Below are 22,308 nucleotides of genomic sequence, written 5' to 3' on the forward strand. Positions count from 1 at the left end.
TATTCCTTCATTTCCTGCTTCCCGTTACTTATAATTGTTGCCTTGTCCTTGCACTTTTCTTCCACTTTCCTTTACTTTGTCAAAACAGGCTGTGCAACAGAAAAATGTGGTTGCATGCATACTCAAGGGATTAATTGACCTTTGTACCTTTAAGCCTCCTGAGCAGTTCAAGTCAGAACAGCAAAGACAGAATATGCAGCAGATTTATCTCTCTGGAAATAAGTAACAGGCTCTTCAAAGCCCCACCAGAGGTATCAATTGTCTTATTTCTGATCTAATCTTCCTCTAAGTTCTGAATCTTTATAAATTGCTTGTAAAGATGGAATCCTGGAGTAAAAGTCAAAGCTGATTATCAGTTTTTAGTTATGTTTAAGATTGGGTGCACAGTTGATTCTCGATTACAGGCCAAAGTCTGTTTCAGCGGAAGGGTTTGACTTCACAGTAGCAGGGCTGTCCCTGGGGCAGCAGTGAAAGCTCTCAGCTGAACCAGCCTGCTTTAATCTCACTGCGGTCCCGAGCAAACAAGGAAATGAATTCCAGGAGCCCCAGCCTTCTCGGAAAGTGCAACTTCTCTATACACCTTAGCGCACAAAAGCTGAAGCAAAGCGAGTGCAATCAGCCTTTCACTTTCCCTGGATTCCTGTTATATAGGTCTGCAAATAAAACTGGGTATATTCGGTCTTCCTACAAGTAGAAAAGGCTTCAAGAGGCCGCGACAAACAGCAGTCGGGGAGATGCAAACCCTTCTTGTCGAATTTATGGGCCGGGGTTATCTTTTGTCGCTTTCCCCCGTGTGGTGCAGCCCATCGCATTTATCGCTTCACCGCTCGGCGGGAGCGGCGAGGCTGGAGCTGCCCGAGCTTCCCGACGGGAACCGGGCCGGGAGGGCACGGGAGATCAGCGGGACAAACCCGAAGAGAAACAGGAGCGGGTCGGTGCCGGGGGCCCGATGAGTTACGGGGAGCGGGTCAGTGCCGGGGGCAGAGCCACGCGGGCAGCTCAGCCCCGCTAAACCCCCACGGATGGACTTTCACATTTGAACCCGTCAGCGGCACCCGCGCTGCCCCAGCCCGCGGCCCGGGGCGCGTTCCCGGCGGAAGCGGAAGGGCCGGGCAGCAGCGGGAGCAGCAGCGGGAGCAGCAGCCTCAGTAACGGCGGCAGCAGCGGTCGGTACCGGCGGTGAGTGCGGGAACGCTACGGGGGCTGCGGGGCCGCCGTATCAGCCCTCCCGCGCCGGGCGGGCCCGCCCTGCGCCGCCCCGATAAGGGGCAGGGGGGCGCGTTCTCTCCCTCTGGGGGTGCCAAAATGCGGAGGGGTTACCCCTGATCTGTGCGGCAGAAGCTGCTCAGTTACAGCGATTTAAGTATTGCTAATATATACCTATTTACATATCTATACATATTAATGGCATGCATAGCTATGGTTGCTTTACTGCTGAAGACTCGTTGCTTTAGGTTAAAATGAGCTGTAGCTGTGGGTTGATGAACAGGGGTAGTTTGCATTACTGTGGTTATTGATGCATCCTCCCAGCCTTACACTGTCCTTAAGTTACTCTGAGCTTTAATCCCTTTATGTGAATGTGACAGTAGGTTGGTGATGCTAAGCCATAACCATATCTTACTTGTCCAGAATTGGTTTGCTTTTATGTTTGTTTTTATCTCTGCCCTTCTAAGAAGAGGTTTTCAACTTTTTAATGAACTGAATAATTACGGCTAGCATCATAAGTGCGATTCTCCTAAATTCCCTATTTTAGGGAAGAATCTAAGTGGAAAGTATTAATTAACATATTTTTTTCCAGTGTCTGCCATTCTGATGTGTTCCATTCTTCCAGAGGCTATAGTTCAAATCTCTCTCTGGTGTTAATGTCCAATCCTGAAGCAAGATGGTTCTTAAAAATGTGCTGATGCTAGTTACCGATTAAACGTGTACCTTGTCTTCTGGGCTGAACTCTTACCTTTAAGATGATTGCATAACATGGTTGTGTAAAGCATACAGTTGGTATCTTATTTGTATTATAGACCAAAGTGAATGAAAAAGCCTTGCATTTTTAGTTGTGTTGCTTGATGCAAAAAGATGTTTTTATTTAGGCGACTAAATTCAGGTGAACAGCACCCACTTGCATGTAGCTGGCTACAAAATGGCTGTGCGGGTTCAGAATAGAAGAGCATACTGTTGGCACCATCACCCTGTCTTCTCTGACCTCCTACCCCAATAAAACAGATGTACAGCTGCAGTTTGGTTCACCAGTGATTATCTTCAGCACCAATAGCTGGACTTAGCTCAGTAAAAATCCAGGGCTGTTAGTTTAGTGCAATGATTGCCTTGCACCAGGAGGTGTTGGCCCATTACAATCCTGACCAGAAGGGCACTCAGACTCTAAGGTATAATCTCCAATGATGTGGTTTAGAGCTAACCCTTTAAAGAAGGAGGAGAGTGTTGATAATTGTGCATCCCTTCAAGTGCTGGGAGCCCCAGCTTGTGCAGCATTGGGCAGATCTCTCACAGCACAGTGTGCAAACCCTGTCCATAGCAGGGGTTACCCTGTTTTGGTCATTTGAACTGCTAGGGATTCTTTACAAGAAAACACCTCTATTCATCACTTCTGCTGTCAGACAGAAAGGATGCTTGCAGGAGAACTTCCTGCAATTTTAGATAAAGGCAAGGACACATAGGTAGCATAATTGCAGGTACAAAGTGCAGACTCCTGTTACAGGTTGCTACTGAGCTTATCCTGCAGCTTGTGCATCCCACAGCACCAGGCTGGGCGTGAAGTGCAGCACAAGATGAGCCTGGACCTACTCAGGTTAACTGTCACAGGGGTCTCCAGCCCCTTGGTGTACAATGGCCTTCAGGTCAGGATCACTCCAACTGCTCTTGTATGTCCCTCTGAAAAACAAGTGTGCTATCTGGTGTCTGCTATTAAATCTACAAAAGTGTGGCTTGAGAAGCTGAGCAAGAAGTTGAAAGCATAAACTCTGTGTGAACACATCCATCAGCTGGGACCTAATTATGTGACGAAAACGACAATACTGAGAAGGCAGACCTATTTTGCTATGTGGATGCTGAACTCTGAAAACATCCATTCCTCCTACACAGTCAGATGTAACTAACATTGCATTCTTCCACTCTTGGTTATTTTTGTTGCTTTTTGTTTTTAAACAAATAATGTTCATGAGTTTGGATGCAGCAGAGCTTGGGAAGTAACTGACATCTGCTAGCCAGCTTTGGAGCTCATCCTGAATGCACTTTCTCTTTAACTGTTTAAGCAGAAACATAGATTGTGAGGATGTTGGGACATGCTGTAAGCCCTTCCTTCGCTGATGAAAAAGCTTGGCCACTGTGAGCAGAAAAGGTAAATTGTTGCAACTTAAATAATTGCTGCAAAACTCTTTGTTCTTTTTATTCTTTAGGCAAAAATGCCTGCGACGTGTGACTTCGTTACACTCCACACTGGGCAGAAGATGCCTCTGGTGGGACTGGGAACTTGGAAAAGTGACCGTGGCCAAGTAAGTAGGGAACAGTAGGATACTGTGCTCTCAACTAGCATGTGTGCTTGTGTTTGTGCACTTTTTCTGAAGGTCCCAGATCTGAGGCCTGGATCCTTTGCTTGAGCTGTTCTAGTCTTGAGTCTGCTGAAGTTGAATGTATGTATATGTGCCTGACTAAGGCCTAAGACACAAAGATAGCAGATCTTTCCAGAAAGGAAGATCCCTTCAGACTTGTTAGCCCTGGCCTTGGGCAGTGGAGCTCTGGGACATAAACCCAGAAGAAGACCAGTGAATGGTGTTTCTATAACATGGTGTTGGACTCTTCCACTGGCAAGTCCTCAGGCTGCCAGTCTGACCAGACACCCCTCTGGCTTAGGCTGATGACTCAGCAGAAAGCATTATTTTGGGAGGCAGAAACTCAAGTTGTTCTTGTAATAAGTCCTGTTCCAGCAGCCAGCCAATGGTTAGCAGGAAAACAAAGAACTTGCTTGGGTCAGCCTGCTTTCAGAATAAGAAGGCTCATGTATCATTAGACATTCACTCTGCTTCTGAATGCAGTGAATTGGCAAACACCACACTTAGAAACAATTCTGTGTGTTACTACAAACAGTCTGTGGGAATGTTTATGTGCTCCATGGTGTGCCTGCTATTGTAATGCTTCTCCCCTTTGTCTGTCTTTTTCTATCTCTTTCATTTAGCTAAAAGATACATTTTTTAGGGAAGAAATTGTATGTACTTCCTGTGAAAGGTAATGTCCACAGCTTGGTGGAATTCCTAGCTGGTATTCAAAGAATTGTGGAATCACAGAATGGTTTGGGTTGGAAGAGACCTTAAAGACCATCTAGTTCCAATTCCCTGCTGTGGGCAGGGAGACCCTTCCACTAGACCAGGTTGCTTAGAGGTCAATCCACCCTGGCCTCGAACATTTCCAGGGATGGGGCATCCACAGCTTCTCTGGATTATGCACACCACTGCATGTCTGTGCAGTAAATGGATGTCTCACTGCTAGTCCTGTGTGAGCTTTATGATGTTTTTGGAGCATGTTGAATGACATTGTTCTCATGACTGAGAGGGAAAGTTAAAACTCTTCTCAAGATGTGCAATTCTCTTGTGCCAGCTAGAGGAAAAGGTGGGAAACAAGCTAGGAAAATTAAATCTATTCAGAGCCATTTTACTGTGGGCTTTCCTGTCCAAACAGCTGTCAGGACAGTGGATCTGTTGGGAATAGTTGTACTAATGTGGAAGCTGAGTTGGTGTGAGAGCTCAGTCAACCTCTTAAATGAGGAAAAGGGTGAATGTGCATCTTTGCCACTTAAAACATCAAATGGCAGCTGAATTAAGTTTGTTAACATGCACAAACTTAATGAATGAATTTCTGTGCACTCAAAGCAGTTAAATATGCTTTGTCTAAAGCAAATGTCTGAAACTAAACAAGCAAAATATGAATGTGTTGTTTATTCTGTGAACTAATTGTTCTGAGAAACGTGTGGCTTTAGAAGCAGGACAGATCCTGTTTGTGCATAATTTAAACCTAATTCAGTTGGATTTTGCCATAATCAGCTGGAAGCTGAACCCCACAAGGATCCAGCCATCTTCTCTGTGTTTCCTTGGAAGTTACTGGGAGTCACTTCTTTGGAATATCTTCTGTCTTCAAAGACTTCCTTGTAGAATGTATTGAAGGCAAAATCTAGGAAGTGCAATGGAAAGGGCCAGAGTTACAGAAGTTGCTGCTATTCCTGTGGAATAAATGAATTTCTGCTTACCACTTTTGAAAATTCAGGGGCATAGTAGCAATTTGGCAGTGTCCAGATGATTTACCCTTAAAAAGACATGATGTAGTTTAGGGATAATAACTGCTATTATGAATTAAAGACTAGGGGGCCAAAAACCCAGAGAAGCAGAAGAATTAGCATTGATTAAATTTGCTTTAGCTGTTTCCCAAGTAGAGGCTATTTATCAACAGCTCTTTTGTTCAAGTGCTGCATTAGAAGTAAGTGTGGAAATGGATGGCTTTTAAATTATTTTGGGTAAGTATTTTGCAGATTGTAATTCTTTCCCTTGCCAAGCTTGAGTAATTTCTTTATTACTGCTGTTACTGTTCCTGAGTGTAAACAAACCTTGACCTTGTAGACAGATCTTAGCAGCCCAGTACAAAGGTGTCATTGCAGTCCCAGTTTCCTAGATATTAATAGGGGGAAAATAATTGAATCTAATTCCATGTTGAAAGGATTTTATAGGATTGACACCGTATAAAGTAATAGGATGTTTTGTGTTTTACATGATCAAATGCTAGAAGAGAAATTTGTTTTGCATGTTTCCATAGGAATATGATGGAGGGCTGTTGAATGGAAGGGAGCACAGAAGTTTATGAACTGGCAGCATGAATCTGTTCAAAGAGAAATCCATTCAGACAGGAGCATCAAGAATATCAGTACTGTGCTTTTTGATATTGCAGCTGGATTAGCTGTAATCCTTTAATGCTTTGTTCTCTTCTCTGAAGTGAGCCATGCTTTCAACCTGGAGGATTGATCCCCACCTGATGAGCAGCCTAACCTGAGTGGCAGAGGCTGGTTCTGTGGGACAGGGAGACACAGGGCTGGTATTTCTGTGTGAAACCTTGGAAAAGCTGAGGAGAAGTGCACCTCAGAAAACCAGTCAGACAGGGTGTCTTGTGACAGGGTTGCAGCTTCGGGGGAGAATGCTTAGTTCTTGAAATTTGCTAGTACAGAGAATCCTGGTTACAGGCACAAAAAAATTCACTGCTGTTAAGGAAGGGGCTTATATTCAATATGTGAAGGATAAGAGGCAAACCTCTTTATTTTAGGGAACACCACCTTTTAAATTGGCATTATCTCATGGTGTGAATTCCTTTTCAGCCAATTTTAGTGCAATTTTTAGAAACTGTGATATAGCAACACTTGGTTCTGGTCACAGTGCATCTGAATATCACGTGCACTGATTGTGATTGTTTGGTTTTTTCCTACTTCCTCTCAGCAAAATAACTGCTAAAATGTGTCAACTTCGCAGGAAGCAGGGGTGGCTGGTCAGAGCCTTTTCTTTCCCAGTAGTATTGAACTGTAAAGAGTGGAAATCTTTTCATAATAGCTTGGGGTTGTGCACAAGAGGCTCCTGGGTCACTTGAACTGTATGTTGCCTGGAAGTATAAAGATGGCTTGTTAGTTTTTTAACCTTGGGAGAAGCAAATTGAAGAACTGGAAATTTATAATGAATATTATAATTAATGGGGACTTACAGATTGTATCTGAATCTGCTACTGATATTGTGTTCATCCATCTTCAAAAGAAGGTGGGTGACAAGGCCAAGTCCCTTACTGGGATGTTTAAATGGGAGTGTAGTTCTTTGGACTTTGCTATAAAGTGAAGGAGAACGAGGCTCCAACTGCAATACCTGTGTCTGTTTTGGGGCAAACCATTTGAAGAAAGACATGAAACAGCTGATGAGACAGCAGCAACAGAGATGCAAAGTTTGGGAAAGGTAAGTTGTGATGAAAGAGAAAAGCACCTGCAGTTATGTGGTCAAGAGAGCTGTGAGAGGAGCTGTGCACTTTGCAAATGTGGGAAAAGCCCTCACAAGGGCAAGCTGTGAATTTCATCACTGGGAGGAATGGGATGTGGCATCAGGGCCATCTTGGTGAGTCATTTAAAAGACTTTGAGCAGAAAGATTTCAGAGCATTGGAATAGACTGCCTGTCACAAGAAGGGCTATGATAAATGTGTGTGGGAGTGGTCTGGATTTTCTCTGCCCAGCTGAGGGCCTTGATGGTAGATCGGAAGATGTCAAAAGATCCATTCAGATGTACTTTTAGTAAGACCTAACTTTTTAGTTCTGTGGGGATGGATTGGTGAGTCACTTGAGTCACTTTTGTGACTCAACTTGCCTAATGCAAAGTAAACTCACAAATTGCTCCTTTCATAGCAGTATTGACAGGCTAAACTAAAGAATATATGGAAAGTTTGAAGGATCCTTTGGGTATTTGTACTTCACAACAACAAATACTTAAAGGCATATCTTCAACTGCCTCTGTTGTGTTTTTGTTCTTTACCCCCTACCATGAAATACATATACCTCTGTAAAGTTAATCTCAAAAATACAGACCTTCTTGTTAAAAAAAGTACTTTTTTAAAACTTACATCTATATGTTATTATTTTTCCCCTCCAAAAATGCCTTTGTTTTTGCATGTTTCCTCTTGATTGTTTGCCTTTTGTGTGGAACAGGAGCTCTCAGTTCACATGGAAATGTCTTAGTAGGCTGGGAATAGCTTACCCAAATACAGAATATTTTTGTCAGCTCCAAACCTTATTTAAGTTATCAGTCCCAGTTCTTCAGTGCTAGAAATTTCTCAAAACATGCTGATAAAAAAAATCCAGCCTCTTGTTGATCTCTTTGCAGAGACATGTTTGGAGTGCTTTATCTCTGTTTTTCTGTGAGTGGTGCCTACTTTCATTTATGGTAAACCTTGTGCCTGTTTGATTAAAAAGAGTATTAATGTGATACAGGAAATAAGGGATTCCAGACACAGAACATTTTTTTCTGTCCCTCTCCACAAATCTCACCTTTTTGGAGGATAGATACTGAGTCCTAAAAGCCCTTACTATGTCTCAAGTGATTTCAGAATTACCCTGCCCTTGATTTTGTAGTGACCTGAGAAATGTCTTTGTCAGGTGAAACAAGGACTGTAAGTGCCATCCTGCTAGAGAAAGGAGGAGTTCACTGCTGTAATAGAAGTGCTTTGTCATCCTGGCTAAGGGAAACTGAGCTACACTCCAGTTTTCCTCTCAAAATGCCAAAGAATGTAGTCAGAATATCCTGTGTCTGCTTTTACTGCACTTCTTGACAAGAAAAACAAATCAAATCCACCAGCAGGAGAGAGCTCTCACATTTGATTCTCCATTGCCTTTTTGTAGCATCTGAAAGCAGGACTATAAACACCTTTGCTTGGTATTACTAATTTTGTCAGCTTTAAATTGGAAAATGCTGGTACTTTAAGTTTTGAATCAAAGTAGCCCTCTAGCTTTTGTCAATATATATTTTTAATCTCATGCCAAGAGAGGTGTGATCTCACTTAACATTTATGGCCCTATTGCATCAAGCCTTATACAGAGTAATTTACAGTCTCCCACGGTCTTGGTCTTGAGAGACAAGTTAGTGAGGTACAATGTACAGAAATCACTGTACAGATGGGGTTTATTATTCTTTCTGTAGTATTTCAGAAGGACAGATGTAAGAGAGAATGTGTGCTAACTGTCCACTGGAAGTTAAATGAAAGAGATTTTACTAAATGGTTATCAGCCTAATGGGAGATGATGATTACACTGGCAACTGTAGTAATTCTTCATTCTTGCACAATCATTTATAGAAAGTCTTTTTTCAAAAGCTCCTTAGGAGTCCTCACAAAGATGCCATTCTGTGTTTCCTTCTGGTTTCTAGACTTGCTCCATATCTGAGGCCCCCATGAGAAGATATTTGTGAAGCTTGTGCTTCATTAGAGCTTTCGAAAGCAGATTTGAAGTAAAGTGCCTTGGTTTCCAAAACCATTCTGGCTTTTATGTGACAGTAGGGAGCAAGAGTTGTATTGCTGTTGGCAACACCTTGTCAGCAATGTTGAAAGCAGAATGTAAAGTTGTGAGCATCATCAGGAGTATCCCAGCAGTATGACTTTTGCTGTTGTGCAATTATGAGACAAGAAAGAAAAACATTCCATAAAAGAGCATTGTCTTGGTAATTAAGAGTGAGTGGCTGAACCAAACTCAAACTGTGGTGATTTTGGAGTTAAAAGCCAGACTCTCTCTTTACTGGACAAGAGGAAGTATATTCCAAGTCTGACAGATGTTGATTTGTCACTTTGGTCAGAAAATGTCTTCCTGAGCCATGACTTATTTGAAAACTGCTTCGTATAGCTCATTTTTTAAGAAAACTGTAACAACTGTAGTGAAGAGTAGGGATTTGTTCTACCTGCTGCATTCTTGCATGCTGGCCCTGTGTGCATGATCCATTTTCTTGTTCCTCTTGGAGTGCCTGCCAGCAGTTTGCTCTTCCCTGCTAAGGACTGTGCCACAGAGACGCCAGATCCTGAGTGTTTGAATCTCATGACCTTATACAAATCTGTGTTTTTTTGGGGGGTGTTCCTCACCAGGTCTCTCAGCATTCTTTACCTTCTCCCCAGTGCCACATGGCATTTCAGTGGCTGATGGGCAGTGTGTCTGTGTTGCAGGTGAAGGAGGCAGTGAAGCACGCCCTCAGCGCGGGCTATCGCCACATCGACTGCGCAGCCGCCTACAGCAACGAGGCCGAGATCGGGGAGGCCCTGCAGGAGTGCGTGGGGCCCAGCAAGGTGAGAGCGCAGGAGCTGCCCTGCCCGCTGTGTGTGTGCCACGGTTACAGCTGTCCCCTGGCAGGGCCACAGCTGTGCCTTTGCCTGCTGCTCTCCTCCAGCTGTTTGCTGTTTATCAGGAGAAGGCATGAAACAGGGCTTTCTCTCCTTAGAACCCTCCTGGCTGTCATGGGGAAGAAAGATTGTCAGGGATATTTGGATGGAAGCTACAAAAAATGCTTGTGGTGGTGTCTTTTTTTCCTCTTCCTGCTCCTTTTCTCCTAACAAAGTATCCCAATTTGGGGTTGCCAGAATCATTAGTTATAATGTAAAATATTTATATGAAAAGTTACCCTGACTTTCCAGTCTAGCATGCAATGGGAGATAGCCACAGCAAATTTAATTTTTTTTTTTATTGATAAAATATCTACTGTAGGTTTTTTGTTATAGATAAAATATAAGTGAGTAAATGTGGTGAATTAAAATTTTTTTAAAACAGTGATTCCATGTGAAAGTCTTATGAATGTGACTCCAGATCTGCACCTGAGAGTTTGAGGCCTAAGTATAATGTCATGTGACAGGCATTCCTATGCATGAGCTGAGGTGGAATCTTAAATTTATTCCCTGAAGGGGCCAAAAGGATAACCTGTACAGCCTCAGAGCCCATGGAAAGGAAGTTTTCATGTTCTTGCTTTCCTGCTGCTCTTGCCTTGGCTTTAGGGCAATTTCTTTGTTATGTGCATGAGAGAGGCTGTTTTCAGCTCCCCAGGGATTCCTCCCTGTTAGGTGTGGTAACAATGGGAAGCATTTTGTTCAGTTCATATTAGCTAGCTAACTTAAAACTGGAATTTGAATCAAAACTCTTTTAAAAAGAATTTTTAAATATCTTCCTTCTAAACACAACATCCTTGTGTGAAACACAGAAATAATTGAATAGTTGGAAGAGAGAAACTAAGGAATTAATAATTCCAAATTCTTCAAAATAGACTTGACTGAAGTTTTGTCAGACATGAGACAGTGAGAAGCCTCCTTTCTGATGGAATTCTGTGCTTCTTTTTGCACAGTGTGATCTCCCTTTTGCATTTGATACTTTTACCAGTTCTCCATTGTTTTATTTCTGGTTCTTACCCTACCAGCACAGGGTACAGAGCTCTCTGTTTTTAGTGTGTTCCTTCCACAGCCTAGGAACTCCAATGCAGAGATTTGGGGAATCTTCTGATTATTTTCCCACGCTCTTTCCACAAGAAGCAATCTTGGTTTATAGCATGTGATGAGTAAAGTAAGTTAGCTGGTTGAGCCTGGAAAATGTGAATTGTTAAATGGAAATTTGAAAATTTACATATGAATAAGCTGAGTAATCTTTCTTTTGACCACATCACACTTAGTAATGGCTTTAACCCTTGAATTGGAAGGTTTGGAAGAGTGAGTATGTGGAAAGAAATTTTTTTGCTTTTCAAAACTTCTAATTGCTAAAGTATTTGATATACTTTAAGACTTGCCACTGTGTGTATTTTTCTGGCTCTTCTTCATCCAGTATATTTTTGAAAGGTTTCATTTTAAGGTTCTATGTGTTACCTTTAAAAAAAAAAAAAAACATAACAAACCAGAAAACTTCAGTTGTTCTTTGTTTAAAACAAATTGGGAATTGTTGCAAATCTCTTTCTGAACTTGCTCCAGTATATTATGGTCTCCTTCCTTTCTTGAAGGTTATTAAAAGGGAGGACCTGTTTGTAACATCAAAGCTCTGGAATACCAAGCACCACCCAGAAGATGTAGAGCCAGCACTGAGGAAAACACTTGGAGATATGAAACTGGATTACCTGGACCTGTACCTCATGCACTGGCCTCATGCCTTTGAGTAAGTTCTAGATGCAGAGGGCACAGAATGCAGAAACACCAGTTTTACATAAGTGGCTCAGGTTATATCCTGAGGATGTTCTTTCTGAGCTGTGAATTCCTTCCTGTTTATGCTGCCTGCAAGGTGTTTTTCGGTGTTTAAAGTTTAAAACAGGCTAGTGTCTTCATCTAGGCACTGGGGAAGTGTAGCAAGTGTTCTTGGTTCTGCCATTGGCCTAACCTGGTAACCATAACTGCTTTGTGCTTTAGTTGTACTGATCTGTAAAATGGGAATGAAGTGCTTCATAAAGACAACACTTTTCTCTTGTAGTTATTAACTGTACTGGAGTGGACAAGCACATGCAGTATTGTGGTGGTATCTGTATGAGGTGGAAGTGAATTGTCTTCTTATGACACAAATTGCAGTAATTCTATGATTTGAGGAAATAAGAGACAAGCAAGCTTTTCAGTTAAGTGTTAAATGCACTTATCCTACAATCCCATGAGAAGCACAGTTCCATACTCTGTTTCCTTGTAGATGTGGAAGTAGTTGTTTCCCCACCCAACAACGATCAACAAAAAGGCAGGAGGAATAAATCTCCTTGCCAAAGGTTTGAATGGAGTCTTCACTCAAGCCCTTTCAGTTTAAGAGGCCTCTGTTCTGCAAATCTGAGAATGTTTTTTCTCCTTCTTGTCATATGAACTGAATTTCATACACTAATGATAAGATGCAAGATGCTCAAAGTATAAATATATTCCTCAGCATAACAGAATGAGGAAGTGTTTTTAACTAGAACTGGTCTGGAGGAAGAGCTTGTAAAAATTCCTTCTGTTGTGCAACAGGTTTGCTTTTCAATTGCTTGAAAAAAACAGCCCATCAGACATTACTTTGATAATGACACGTAACACCAATAATAATGTGCATTTAGATAGTACTAATATTTAAATTTAGATTGTACTGTGACATTGTTGACAAAACTAATAAAGCAGTTTCATTTCATTATTAGACTTTTAAAAAAGTCTAATAAAGCAGTTTAATTTCTTTTCTCATTGGAAACAGTATACTCTGCAGTCTTCCATTATTTCTATGGAACTGTTTTAATGCATGCTTATTTATAATGTCAGTTGCATTGAGAGGCTGAGGTAAGGAATGTTATTTACAGAAAAATTAAAACAGATTTCCAGATGAAAATCACAGTGCCTTTAGGTCTTGAAAATTACTCTCTTCTGACTTGGGAGCTCATAAGTTTTTCAGAGTTATTTTTGGTTCTAGATTTACCAGTGACATGAAGAACCATCTCCCCTTGTCCCCATGTACTGCCATTTCTCACACCATTCACTGCTGAGCTAGAGCACTGTTACAGTCTCATTGCTGAGCTAGCTGAGTCCTGTGGTAATTATGGTGATATATATATTTTTTTTTTTAATGTGTTGACTAATTGGAAGGAAACACACCCAACCTATAAACAACATGTACATGTTAAGACTTCTGGGAGAATCTGTGCTTGTATTGACTAGTGACACAGCTACAGAATCCAGAGGGAATGGGAAGGCCAGTATCCTTTGAATACAGTTTCTCCTAGACAGCTCTTAAACCCAGATCCCTGTGGTAGCAACTTCAAGCTGCCCTCTGAGTTGCTGCTCCCTAAATCAGCTGTGCTAAGAGTGCTGCCAAGAGCTGCTGCTGTGGTTTATCAGCTTTCAGTGGTTTATCAGTGGTTTATCAGTTCTCTGTAGTCATTGCTGTATAGGTGAGTACTTCAAAGTGCTGTGTAACAACTTTATGTAGGAACAACTGTGTTGTGTAATAACTTTTTATAGGTTAAGTCATGTAATGGAATGGAACAGATTAATTCAGTTTGTACTCTGTCCTTCAAACTATGTAGAAACTTTTAGGACTACTATGAGGAAGATTTCTTTGAGTGAAGAACTAAAATAATTAGGTGCGTGTACTTACACTCCACCTTTGTTGCTGCAGACGAGGGGACAATCCCTTCCCAAAGAATCCCGATAACACCATGCGTTACGACTACATTGATTACAAGGAGACCTGGAAGGCTATGGAGAAACTGGTGGAGAAAGGTCTTGTGAAAGCCATTGGGCTCTCAAACTTCAACAGTCGGCAGATCGATGATGTGCTAAGTGTGGCTACTGTGAAGCCAGCTGTGCTCCAGGTAAGGTGGATAAAGGAGACAAATTACTTTCCTGTTTGTCCATAAGAGTGAAGAATTTGCAAACCAATGTCGTGTGTTTAGCACAAAAGGTGCAGCTTCTTATTTTCTGGGAAGAATATAGCCAGCTCTGCAGGAGCAGGCACACAGAGGCTGTCTTTCCAGACAGATTGGAAAGGAAGTCTACATCCATGTTCTGTGGGCATTTTTACCTGCTTAGATGAACGGGTCTTTGGAAGAGTTCATCTTCTGTGTCAGGAACAATTTAGTCTGTAAAAAGGAAAGATTGTGAGGGAGTAATTGAATCCCTACTGCATAGAAATTCCTTGCTTGTTGGATGATTGTTTGGTACCAAGGGAAAGTCCAGCACAAGCTTAGGCGATCTGTTCTTTGTTTTGTATAAGCTTAGCCCACCAGACACTTCTTTCTCCTGGTAGTGACTTGAGTTACTAAGCTTAACTTAAACCTTATCCTCATAAAGTTTTCTGGAATCTGGAATGAACTTCTATGTTTGGTTCTTTTGTGCTTGACTTCCTGTTTGTTTCATTGTATGTTGATATCTGTTCTGTAGCCACTCACTGTGGGTCATTTTAACAGGTGGAATGCCATCCTTACCTAGCTCAGAATGAGCTGATTGCTCACTGCCAGAAGCGAGGGCTGGTGGTCACTGCCTACAGTCCCCTTGGCTCTCCGGATCGCATGTGGAAACACCCGGATGAGCCTGTGCTGCTAGAGGAACCTGGGGTCAAAAAAATTGCTGAAAAATACAGCAAATCACCTGCACAGATCGTCCTCAGGTACAGAATAACTGTGAGAGAGGTGGTGTTTGGGACTCAGCCTTCAGTCAAGCAAAACATACAAGCTGGGAGCAATCTACTTAAAGTGTGTCAGGAAGGGTTAAAATCACAGGGAGTGTCAAAAGCAAACCCCACTTGGTGCTTGTTTTACAAAACTGGTTGTTGGTCCTGCCTTAGGGCAGTTAGGCTAGATCAGAGGGGTCCATTCAGGGCCTGGATCCATGTCTGAGATAGTTCACATGGACTGTTGCCATGGCTGGGACAGTACCTTTTCTGCTGGGAAATAGCAGTAGGACAATTGAGGCAGCAGTGTACCACATCTGAGTCCTCCCCACTGAATTTGCATCTGGCTGGTTCCCTGAAGCCTCTAGTGCTTGCTGCTGCACTCAGGTGGGCTCCCAGGAAGAGGGGCTGAGGAAAAGACTTGCCTCTTTTGCACCGAAGAACTATTTGCTGTTTTGTTTTTATATAGCCAGGTACTGGATATTAGAAAACAAGGTCACTGAGTGATACCCAAAATGTGATCAGCACCTTGTAAACTAAAACTGGATTTCTATCCTCATTTTTCTTGACTGGCTTTGTATCCAGTGTCACTACCACAGTCTTGGGCAGTAGTATGTTACCCAGAGAGCTGAATGTGTTCAAGATTTTGTGCTCAAGCCACTAGACAGGCACTTTAGGGATCTGGGTTTTCATTTTCTTTCTGAGTGATTGTCAGGTTAGAACTTGCTTAAAATGCCTAAGTATGTTTTTCTGATCGTTTCTTGGGCTTTTAGCTTAAAGCAGTTGAAACCTGAGTGCTTCATTAATCAGAGACGTGCCCCTCTCTGATTATTTCAGTTGTTACTGTCTTGCTTTAGCTTGGGTACACCAGGTCCTAATGCAATACTGTGTCACTCCTGTGGAGATTTTTATCTCACAGAAGTGGCATCTCTGCTTCCAGAGATTATTACACAACCAAAATAAATACTTATTGTCCTTGGATGCATGCACAGACAAAGCCTCTCACCTCCTCTTGCAGATGGCAAGTGCAGCGTAAAGTGGTTGTCATTCCCAAGAGTGTCACTCCTGCTCGCATTCAGCAGAATCTGCAGGTAAGCTGAAATGGAGGAGAGGAGTTTCAGAAATGCCCTTTCCCTGTGAGTAATTGCTGTGCTGTCCTACAACTTGCAGAGCAGCAAGCTGAGGCACTTGGTTCATACTTGTTCATCAATGTATGCACATGCTGGGCAGGGAGGGTGAAGATGCTTTTTCAAAACAAAGGATGTGTTTTAAGCAACTCAGTGTGTGTGTGTGCAATGTGCACATGCACAGTCTTGTTATCAGAAGGTAAAGAATGTACTTTGTAGAGGTCTAAATGAAAAATCTGTACTTAAATTTTTTTGAGACGCAAATTTATTGAAATAGGGAGTCTTCTAACTATGCTCAGTGACTCTCATTTATGAGTAATAGTTGTTCTATCCTGCAAGTGAGGACTGGTGAGTACTTCTCCAGCAAACTGCCATTCTAGTGATGCTGAAGGAGTAAGTGTGGTTCACTTCTGCTCTGAAGTAGAGACTTCAGAAATTATTTGAAAACCCTGACTTTAAATTATCTTGAGGGATGTTTCTGAATCACCTCCTTGGATCTTTTTTTATAAAGATTGGCTGGTTACATTTTTAAGTAAAGGGTTGTTCATGTAACTGTTACACCCATTAATCCGAATTCTGGCAGGTAGTGTGCTGCTAGAAATCTCAACAAATTCCTATAAATTCTGCAGTTGCTCGAGGTTTAGATCTACATGGAAACAGAGTATTTATTGAATAGGCAGCACTTACTGTGAGAAACAGTCCCACTACTTTCTACCTTAGTGGCAGAGCACTGTGCAGTACCAGTGTAAGCTTAGAGCTGGAAGGAGTGTGAACAGCTCAGACTTTAAGCCTTTGCTTTGGTGTTTGCTATGAGTTTAATTGCAATTTCACATTTATTAGGAGAAAACAAACTGATGGCAACCTATGGTTATTGAATAAAGCCTCTGGCTTTTGTTCTCAGGTGTTTGACTTCAGCCTCACAGAAGAGGAGATGAGCCACATTGGAAACCTGAATAAAAACTGGCGTTACATCGTGCCAATGATAACGGTAAATTTCTTGTCTTTCTAATAGTTTCATTATGTGCATATGGCCACCACTTGGGATTTTTACAGTTTTGTTTCTTTAGGGCTCCCATCAGAACTACTGACTCATAAGAACACTGCATCTTCTTACGGTATCTAAGATGAAAGAATTTTTCAAAAGCTGGGTACAGAAAAGGCAGCTTGTTGAAAACTTTTGTCCTCTGTTCTGGACATGGGTGGCTCTCTCTTGAGTTCTCATTACTGACTCCCATGGGTCTTTAAGTCAGACTCCCATCTTCAAATCTCACCAAACTCCTGCTGATTTGTTCTTCTAAGTCCAAGCAGGCTAAGCTCCATGGCATTCCTCCAGAAGTACTCCTTGTGCCAGCTGTCACTGTCAGCTTCGTACCAAAAACCTCTGAGATCAGTGAAGACTCAGGGTGCTGCTGCTTCGTCACATCAGGGAATTCATCCCCTCCCCTCCGCTGCACGTCCCCTTTTCAGAATCTGTTGTAATGACCTTTCTCTATGAAAGCAGTTTGGATAAGGCTCTTCTATTTTTCTTTAATTTGCTGCAGCATCTTTTAGCATCAGTAATTCACTGTATCACACGAACCCTTACCTCATGTGCTAGCAGATGCCAGTTTGTTTTTAGAGAAGCTGCTGCATTGTAAGCATTGAAGTCCCCTTGGTCTTTCCTTTATTACGTGAAAGGAACTAAACTTGTTCCTTTTCCCTCATTGCAAAATGCCAAGTCAATGCCTTCTTATCTCCTGTCTTTATAGTGTTTCTCATTTCTTCTTGTCCTGCTTCTGACTTTACAACAGAAAGCTGTTGCTGTTCCGTGGTGCATCACTGGCCAGGATATGGCAACTGTAACAAGTTGCTGTAGTTGTGGTCTAATGAATCTGAAGTGATTTATCCCTTCTCTGCCATACACTACACTGTACAGATACAGGAAATCTCAGCAATTGTGGGAGCTGTCAGGCATAGCCTGGCCTCTTCAGTGCTTTGCCTGTAAATTATCCTTCAGGAGTGGCTGCTGGCTGTAGGAATTCCTTGGGGAAAGCTTTTTCTCTAGGATTTATCATTGTGGGTTTTTTGAATACTTGAGACTATATCAGTGACCAGCCCAAATTAGAAAAGAAGCTGTGAATGTGTGGGAATGATTGTCTCATATCAAGGGTAGATACATGTTACAGCTTTCTCTGTTTGTCATGCTTACATGAGCCTCAAGGCCATCCTTTTAACTGTATGTGTGCATAAATATAAACCTTCACATCCCTGCAGCCAAAATTCTCTCTGTGTTTATGGATCAGGAGTCTGTACACCAAACAAGCAGCTTAGCTGCTGATCTGTGAGAATGGGGTAGTGACAAGCACACCTGCTGCTGACAATATGCTTCTTTCAAGTGTTTTGCTATTCATGCTGCAAACAAAGTTGTTTTGTTAATGAAACTGCAAAATACATTTAAATGTAGCCTGGCTTGAATGAGCCAGGGATAATTCATGTGCTTTTGTTACCTGGGAGACCTGATCAGATCACAGGGATTCACAAAGGAGAGATGAAATACAGTTCAAAGTGGCAGCCCATGCAGCTTGAGAAAGGGTGAGTGTGATGCAGCTGGGCTTCAAAGATATTGCCATATTGTCAGATAATGAGACAGGAAGAAGCAAAGATGAGTGGAGTTAAATCACAGCTCTGTTGCTCTAACATCTCTAATGGAACCTTTTGTCTCTTGCCCATCCCTTCTGGGTTTATTGGAAAGAATTTTCATCAACTGTGAATTAAAATTCCTGTCTAACCTTTCATGCCTATCTCTGCTATGAATCTTAGTGTCTGGATTTCAAAGTGTGATATGACAGTGACAAGAGAGCTCCTATCATAACTGATGAGGCAGTTCTTCTTGGCTTTGCTTCATTGATCTATAGCCACAAGTTCTTAAAATTGTGCCACTCTCTTCCTCGTTGTGTGTTTAAAGCCTTAGGGGAGACTATTACACTGCATGTAGACAATTAAAGTTGCTTTATACTTTTAACTGTTCATTATCTGGATAGAATTTGGAATTTACCTTGCACCACTCTGAAATCCAAACTTTTGGAAACATAATCGACCAAGGAATATACTTAAGTGAAAATTAAATGACTGTCAGGCCAGGAGAGGAGAAATGTAGTGAGCACGTCATGATCTGTTTTTAAAAGTTAGCTACTGCTGACCTGCAGGTGTGTTCATTGCTGATTTTATCCCCCCATTTCTCTCACATTCCTGGAGCAGACTGGAATCAGTGATGTGAAACATTGCTTCTGGCAGCTGCTGTCTCGGCCTGCTGTGAACAAGAATTCTTGCCTGTTCTTTGTGGACAAATATGCAGGGGGACAGAACTGGCGGGGGGGAAGTGAAGAATATGAATTCTAGGAACATGAGGCAGCTGTTGGCTTTCAAGAGAACTTGAGGAAAGCTGAAGCTGCTGTGACACTTCTGTCCTGTTTTAAGGATTGCCTTCAGCTGAGGGCCTCATTGCAGGTCTATTTTAATCGGAGCGTTAGTCAAATGTTGCACGGTAACATCTCCGTTCTGTGCTCTGCAGTGCCCCCAGGTGACTCCTTCCATTTAAACAGCTCATTGCACGAATTCCAGTCGCTTTGAAAGGCAGGTTTTGTATTCAAAGCTAATGGGACACTTGCTAATACTTGGTTTGGAAGTCCCTGTGATTTCCTCTGTGCCCATAACATTTCGAGTGATCACTCCCATCACGTTTTTATGTATAAAATCAAGGATTTCTCTAATATAACTTTTATTGGGGCATTAGCTGTTTAACTTAAGTTTTGGCTGGATGGTGCTTGTCTGACATGTGGGGAGGTGTGTGCTGTGGGCCAGTGCTGCACCCAGACTTGCCCAAAAGTTACAGACGAGGTTTTGCCTCAGCCACACGGAAGTTGGGGGTGTTGCAATGGACCTGGTGCAACAGAAATAAATGCAAGTGGGATGTAGGAGCTGAGACTTCTGCATGGCCATGTCTGGTTTTGGGCCAGCCCAAGCCTCTGGTTATCTGTGAGTATTGGTTTCAGTGCTCCCATTTTACAGCTGGATAAGTTGGTCTTCTGTGGAAATGTTCCTAAAAGGAGTTCAGTGACACTTTTAATGCCTCAGTAAATGACCCTGAACAAGCCTCTCAATGTGTTTCATCTTATCCATCTCTAAAATTGGCAGCCCAGCATTTCTCTATCATGGAAACATGGACAAGGCTCCAACTCCAATAACGTGTTTGAAGTGTGCATGTTACAGCTCTTACTCAGTAACACCTACAAGGCACAAGGCTTTTAACTACCCTTTATCTAATTCTTCAAGTCTCTGCAGTGAGAGACTCTTGCTCTAGGCTACAGAAGTGTCTTTTCTTTCAAGAAAGGCTAGGAGGACCTGAGAGTAGAGGGAAGATCTCATGTTTAAGCTGAAAACTGTACTCCCAGATTTTTGGGATACAAAGTTTTAGAAATCTAAATCATGGAGAATTTGAAACTGGGACTAAGAGTGGATTTTATCTTTCTGACTTGAGTCTGTCTTGTTTATTTCACAGGTGGATGGAAAGCTTGTAGCCAGAGATGCTGGACACCCCCACTACCCCTTCAATGACCCCTATTAACTGCTGGAAAATAAGGTGTTAAAGTAATGCTCCAGTAATTGCCTTTCCACAGAGTAATTGTTGCCACGATTTTTTGACAGTTGCCACTGTCCAAATTAAAACCTTCCTTCCCAAGGGGGTTTTCCTACAATGTACTACTTCTAATCCACCTCCTGCCTGGAGATCCTGTAGCTTCTGTTCCAAAGTTTGTGGATTTATCACAATGACTGCTGGCTGGCTCCTGGAGGCATCAGATCTTTCAGAGATTAGATAAAGAGTGAAGGAGTCTAAGTCAAGTTCCAAACACATCGTTATCAGACAAGGGCATTACTTTGGGTAATTACTTTGGTTCCTACTGTGAAACGGTTTAGAAAACTTCAGTTGCTACCATGATGAGGTGAAAAAAAGGGTGAAGGTGTGAAAGTTTTTTCAGGCTAAAGAATTGCTCAGCCATCAACTTTGATATCTTTATTAATAATTTTTTACAGAGGGAATAAAGTGAAAGGTGCTGCAATTGCACTATGTCCATAAACCATTCATTAAAACCAAGTAATCAGCCATGCCCAGTGCTTTTATCCACTTCATAGTACTTTTGGGACCTAGAGTTGTCAATTTTCTCTTTCTTTTAATTTGCCTGTAGATTTGAGCAGAATAAAAGCAGACCCTGGAGCAGGCCTTCAGGGCAAACCTTGCTTGTCACAGTGTTGGGTTTCAGCTCTAACAGCAGCTCTGATCCTATCACAAAAACCACAAGAACTTTTCAGCAAGTCTTGCAGAAAAACATCCTGCTTTTCCCGTGAAGCTGTCCAGTGTTTCTTTATCAAAGACATCCATTTTGAGTTCTGGAAGGTCACAAAATTAGTTCCTAATTGTACAATAAGACTGAAGACCTTTCAGAACTCCCAATGTTTTAATGTTGCATTTTTGGCTGCTGCCAAAAAGTGTCTTTGGTTGATGCTGAGGAGAGCTGCTCCTGTCTCCTGCTGTACCACTGAGCTGCTGGTAACTCGGGGTGAGTCATTTGCCTTTCGTGCCTGTTTTCCTACTGGCCATGTCTCTGTGTTCCCCTGGCAGGGACTATTTGCTGAGTGCTGATGCACCCTTGGAACTCTAAGCACAGTTTTCTTTTGTGTCAGGCTCCTAAGGAATTGCTGGTCATCTGAGCACAAAGGGCATGAGGTGTTAGTACCTACCTGTGCTCTGGTGGTGACACTTTCTGTGGCCTTAGAAACATCAACACTTTATTTTTCTCTGCCTGTTAAATAGGATTAAATTTTTCTCATAGTAGTAGCAAGCAATTAGAAAAATTGTCTTGTATATCAAATAGTTCAAAAGTTAAAGAATTAGACACTTTAATTTGGATACCCTCATTTGCAATAGGCCTATAGCAGATCTATGCATTCATTTTGAGTGTAAAGCCTTCTCAGGTAATTCCTGCCCTGGGCCTCGCAGTGTGCGGCTGAACTGCAAAAAAAAAAAAGAGTGACACCCATTTATCACTCCTTGTAAACCGCAGGCAAAATTTCAGGAACTGCTGGTCCTTTGTAAAATGTTTCCTAATTCCTGATGAATTTGCCTCAGTGCAGGAAGCCATTGCACCTCATTAAGGATTCTTTACTAGAATGGATATTTTCTCCTGAGGAAAATTAAATTCTTGTTGGTTTTTTTAATTGTTCTACTCAAACATGGTGTCTTTGAATATGGTTCTTGTAGCAATCATTAGGTAAGCAATTGTACTTTGAAGGCACTCTGCAGACTGCAGTCATCCTGCCAAGGACAGTGGTTTTTCTTGCTTGTTTCACTTGCATGTTTGCTTGTTTAAATAAATTCTGTACTCATTGTATGACTTTGAGACTTTTTCCCTCCCTCATATCAAGGCCCCAATTAACTTTCTCCAGTTATTTCTCTGAGCAAGAGTACCTAATTGGGCTGGGAGAATTCCCAAGAAAAGCACGTGAATGCTGTAACTCTG

At 42.1% G+C, this 22,308-nt stretch overlaps 1 protein-coding gene across 3 annotated transcripts; it reads left to right on the forward strand.

Annotated features, from left to right (window-relative positions):
* The first annotated feature begins 1,044 nt into the window (after positions 1–1,044).
* Positions 1,045–22,179, forward strand: AKR1A1 (aldo-keto reductase family 1 member A1). 3 transcript variants are annotated; one of them, XM_064719758.1, is made up of 9 exons: positions 1,045–1,179; positions 3,411–3,506; positions 9,722–9,841; positions 11,527–11,678; positions 13,635–13,830; positions 14,425–14,624; positions 15,646–15,718; positions 16,656–16,742; positions 20,292–22,179. In XM_064719758.1, the coding sequence occupies exons 2-9, from the start codon at positions 3,417–3,419 to the stop codon at positions 20,355–20,357; spliced, it is 984 nt and encodes a 327-aa protein (XP_064575828.1). In that variant the 5' UTR covers positions 1,045–1,179; positions 3,411–3,416; the 3' UTR covers positions 20,358–22,179. The 3 variants fall into 3 exon arrangements, with proteins under 3 accessions (XP_064575828.1, XP_064575829.1, XP_064575827.1); XM_064719759.1 differs by lacking the exon at positions 1,045–1,179 and adding an exon at positions 1,338–1,363; XM_064719757.1 differs by lacking the exon at positions 1,045–1,179 and adding an exon at positions 3,109–3,301.
* The last annotated feature ends 129 nt before the right edge of the window (positions 22,180–22,308 follow it).

This window comes from Zonotrichia leucophrys, chromosome 8, assembly GCF_028769735.1.
Source record: "Zonotrichia leucophrys gambelii isolate GWCS_2022_RI chromosome 8, RI_Zleu_2.0, whole genome shotgun sequence".
Classification (NCBI taxonomy): Eukaryota; Metazoa; Chordata; class Aves; order Passeriformes; family Passerellidae; genus Zonotrichia; species Zonotrichia leucophrys.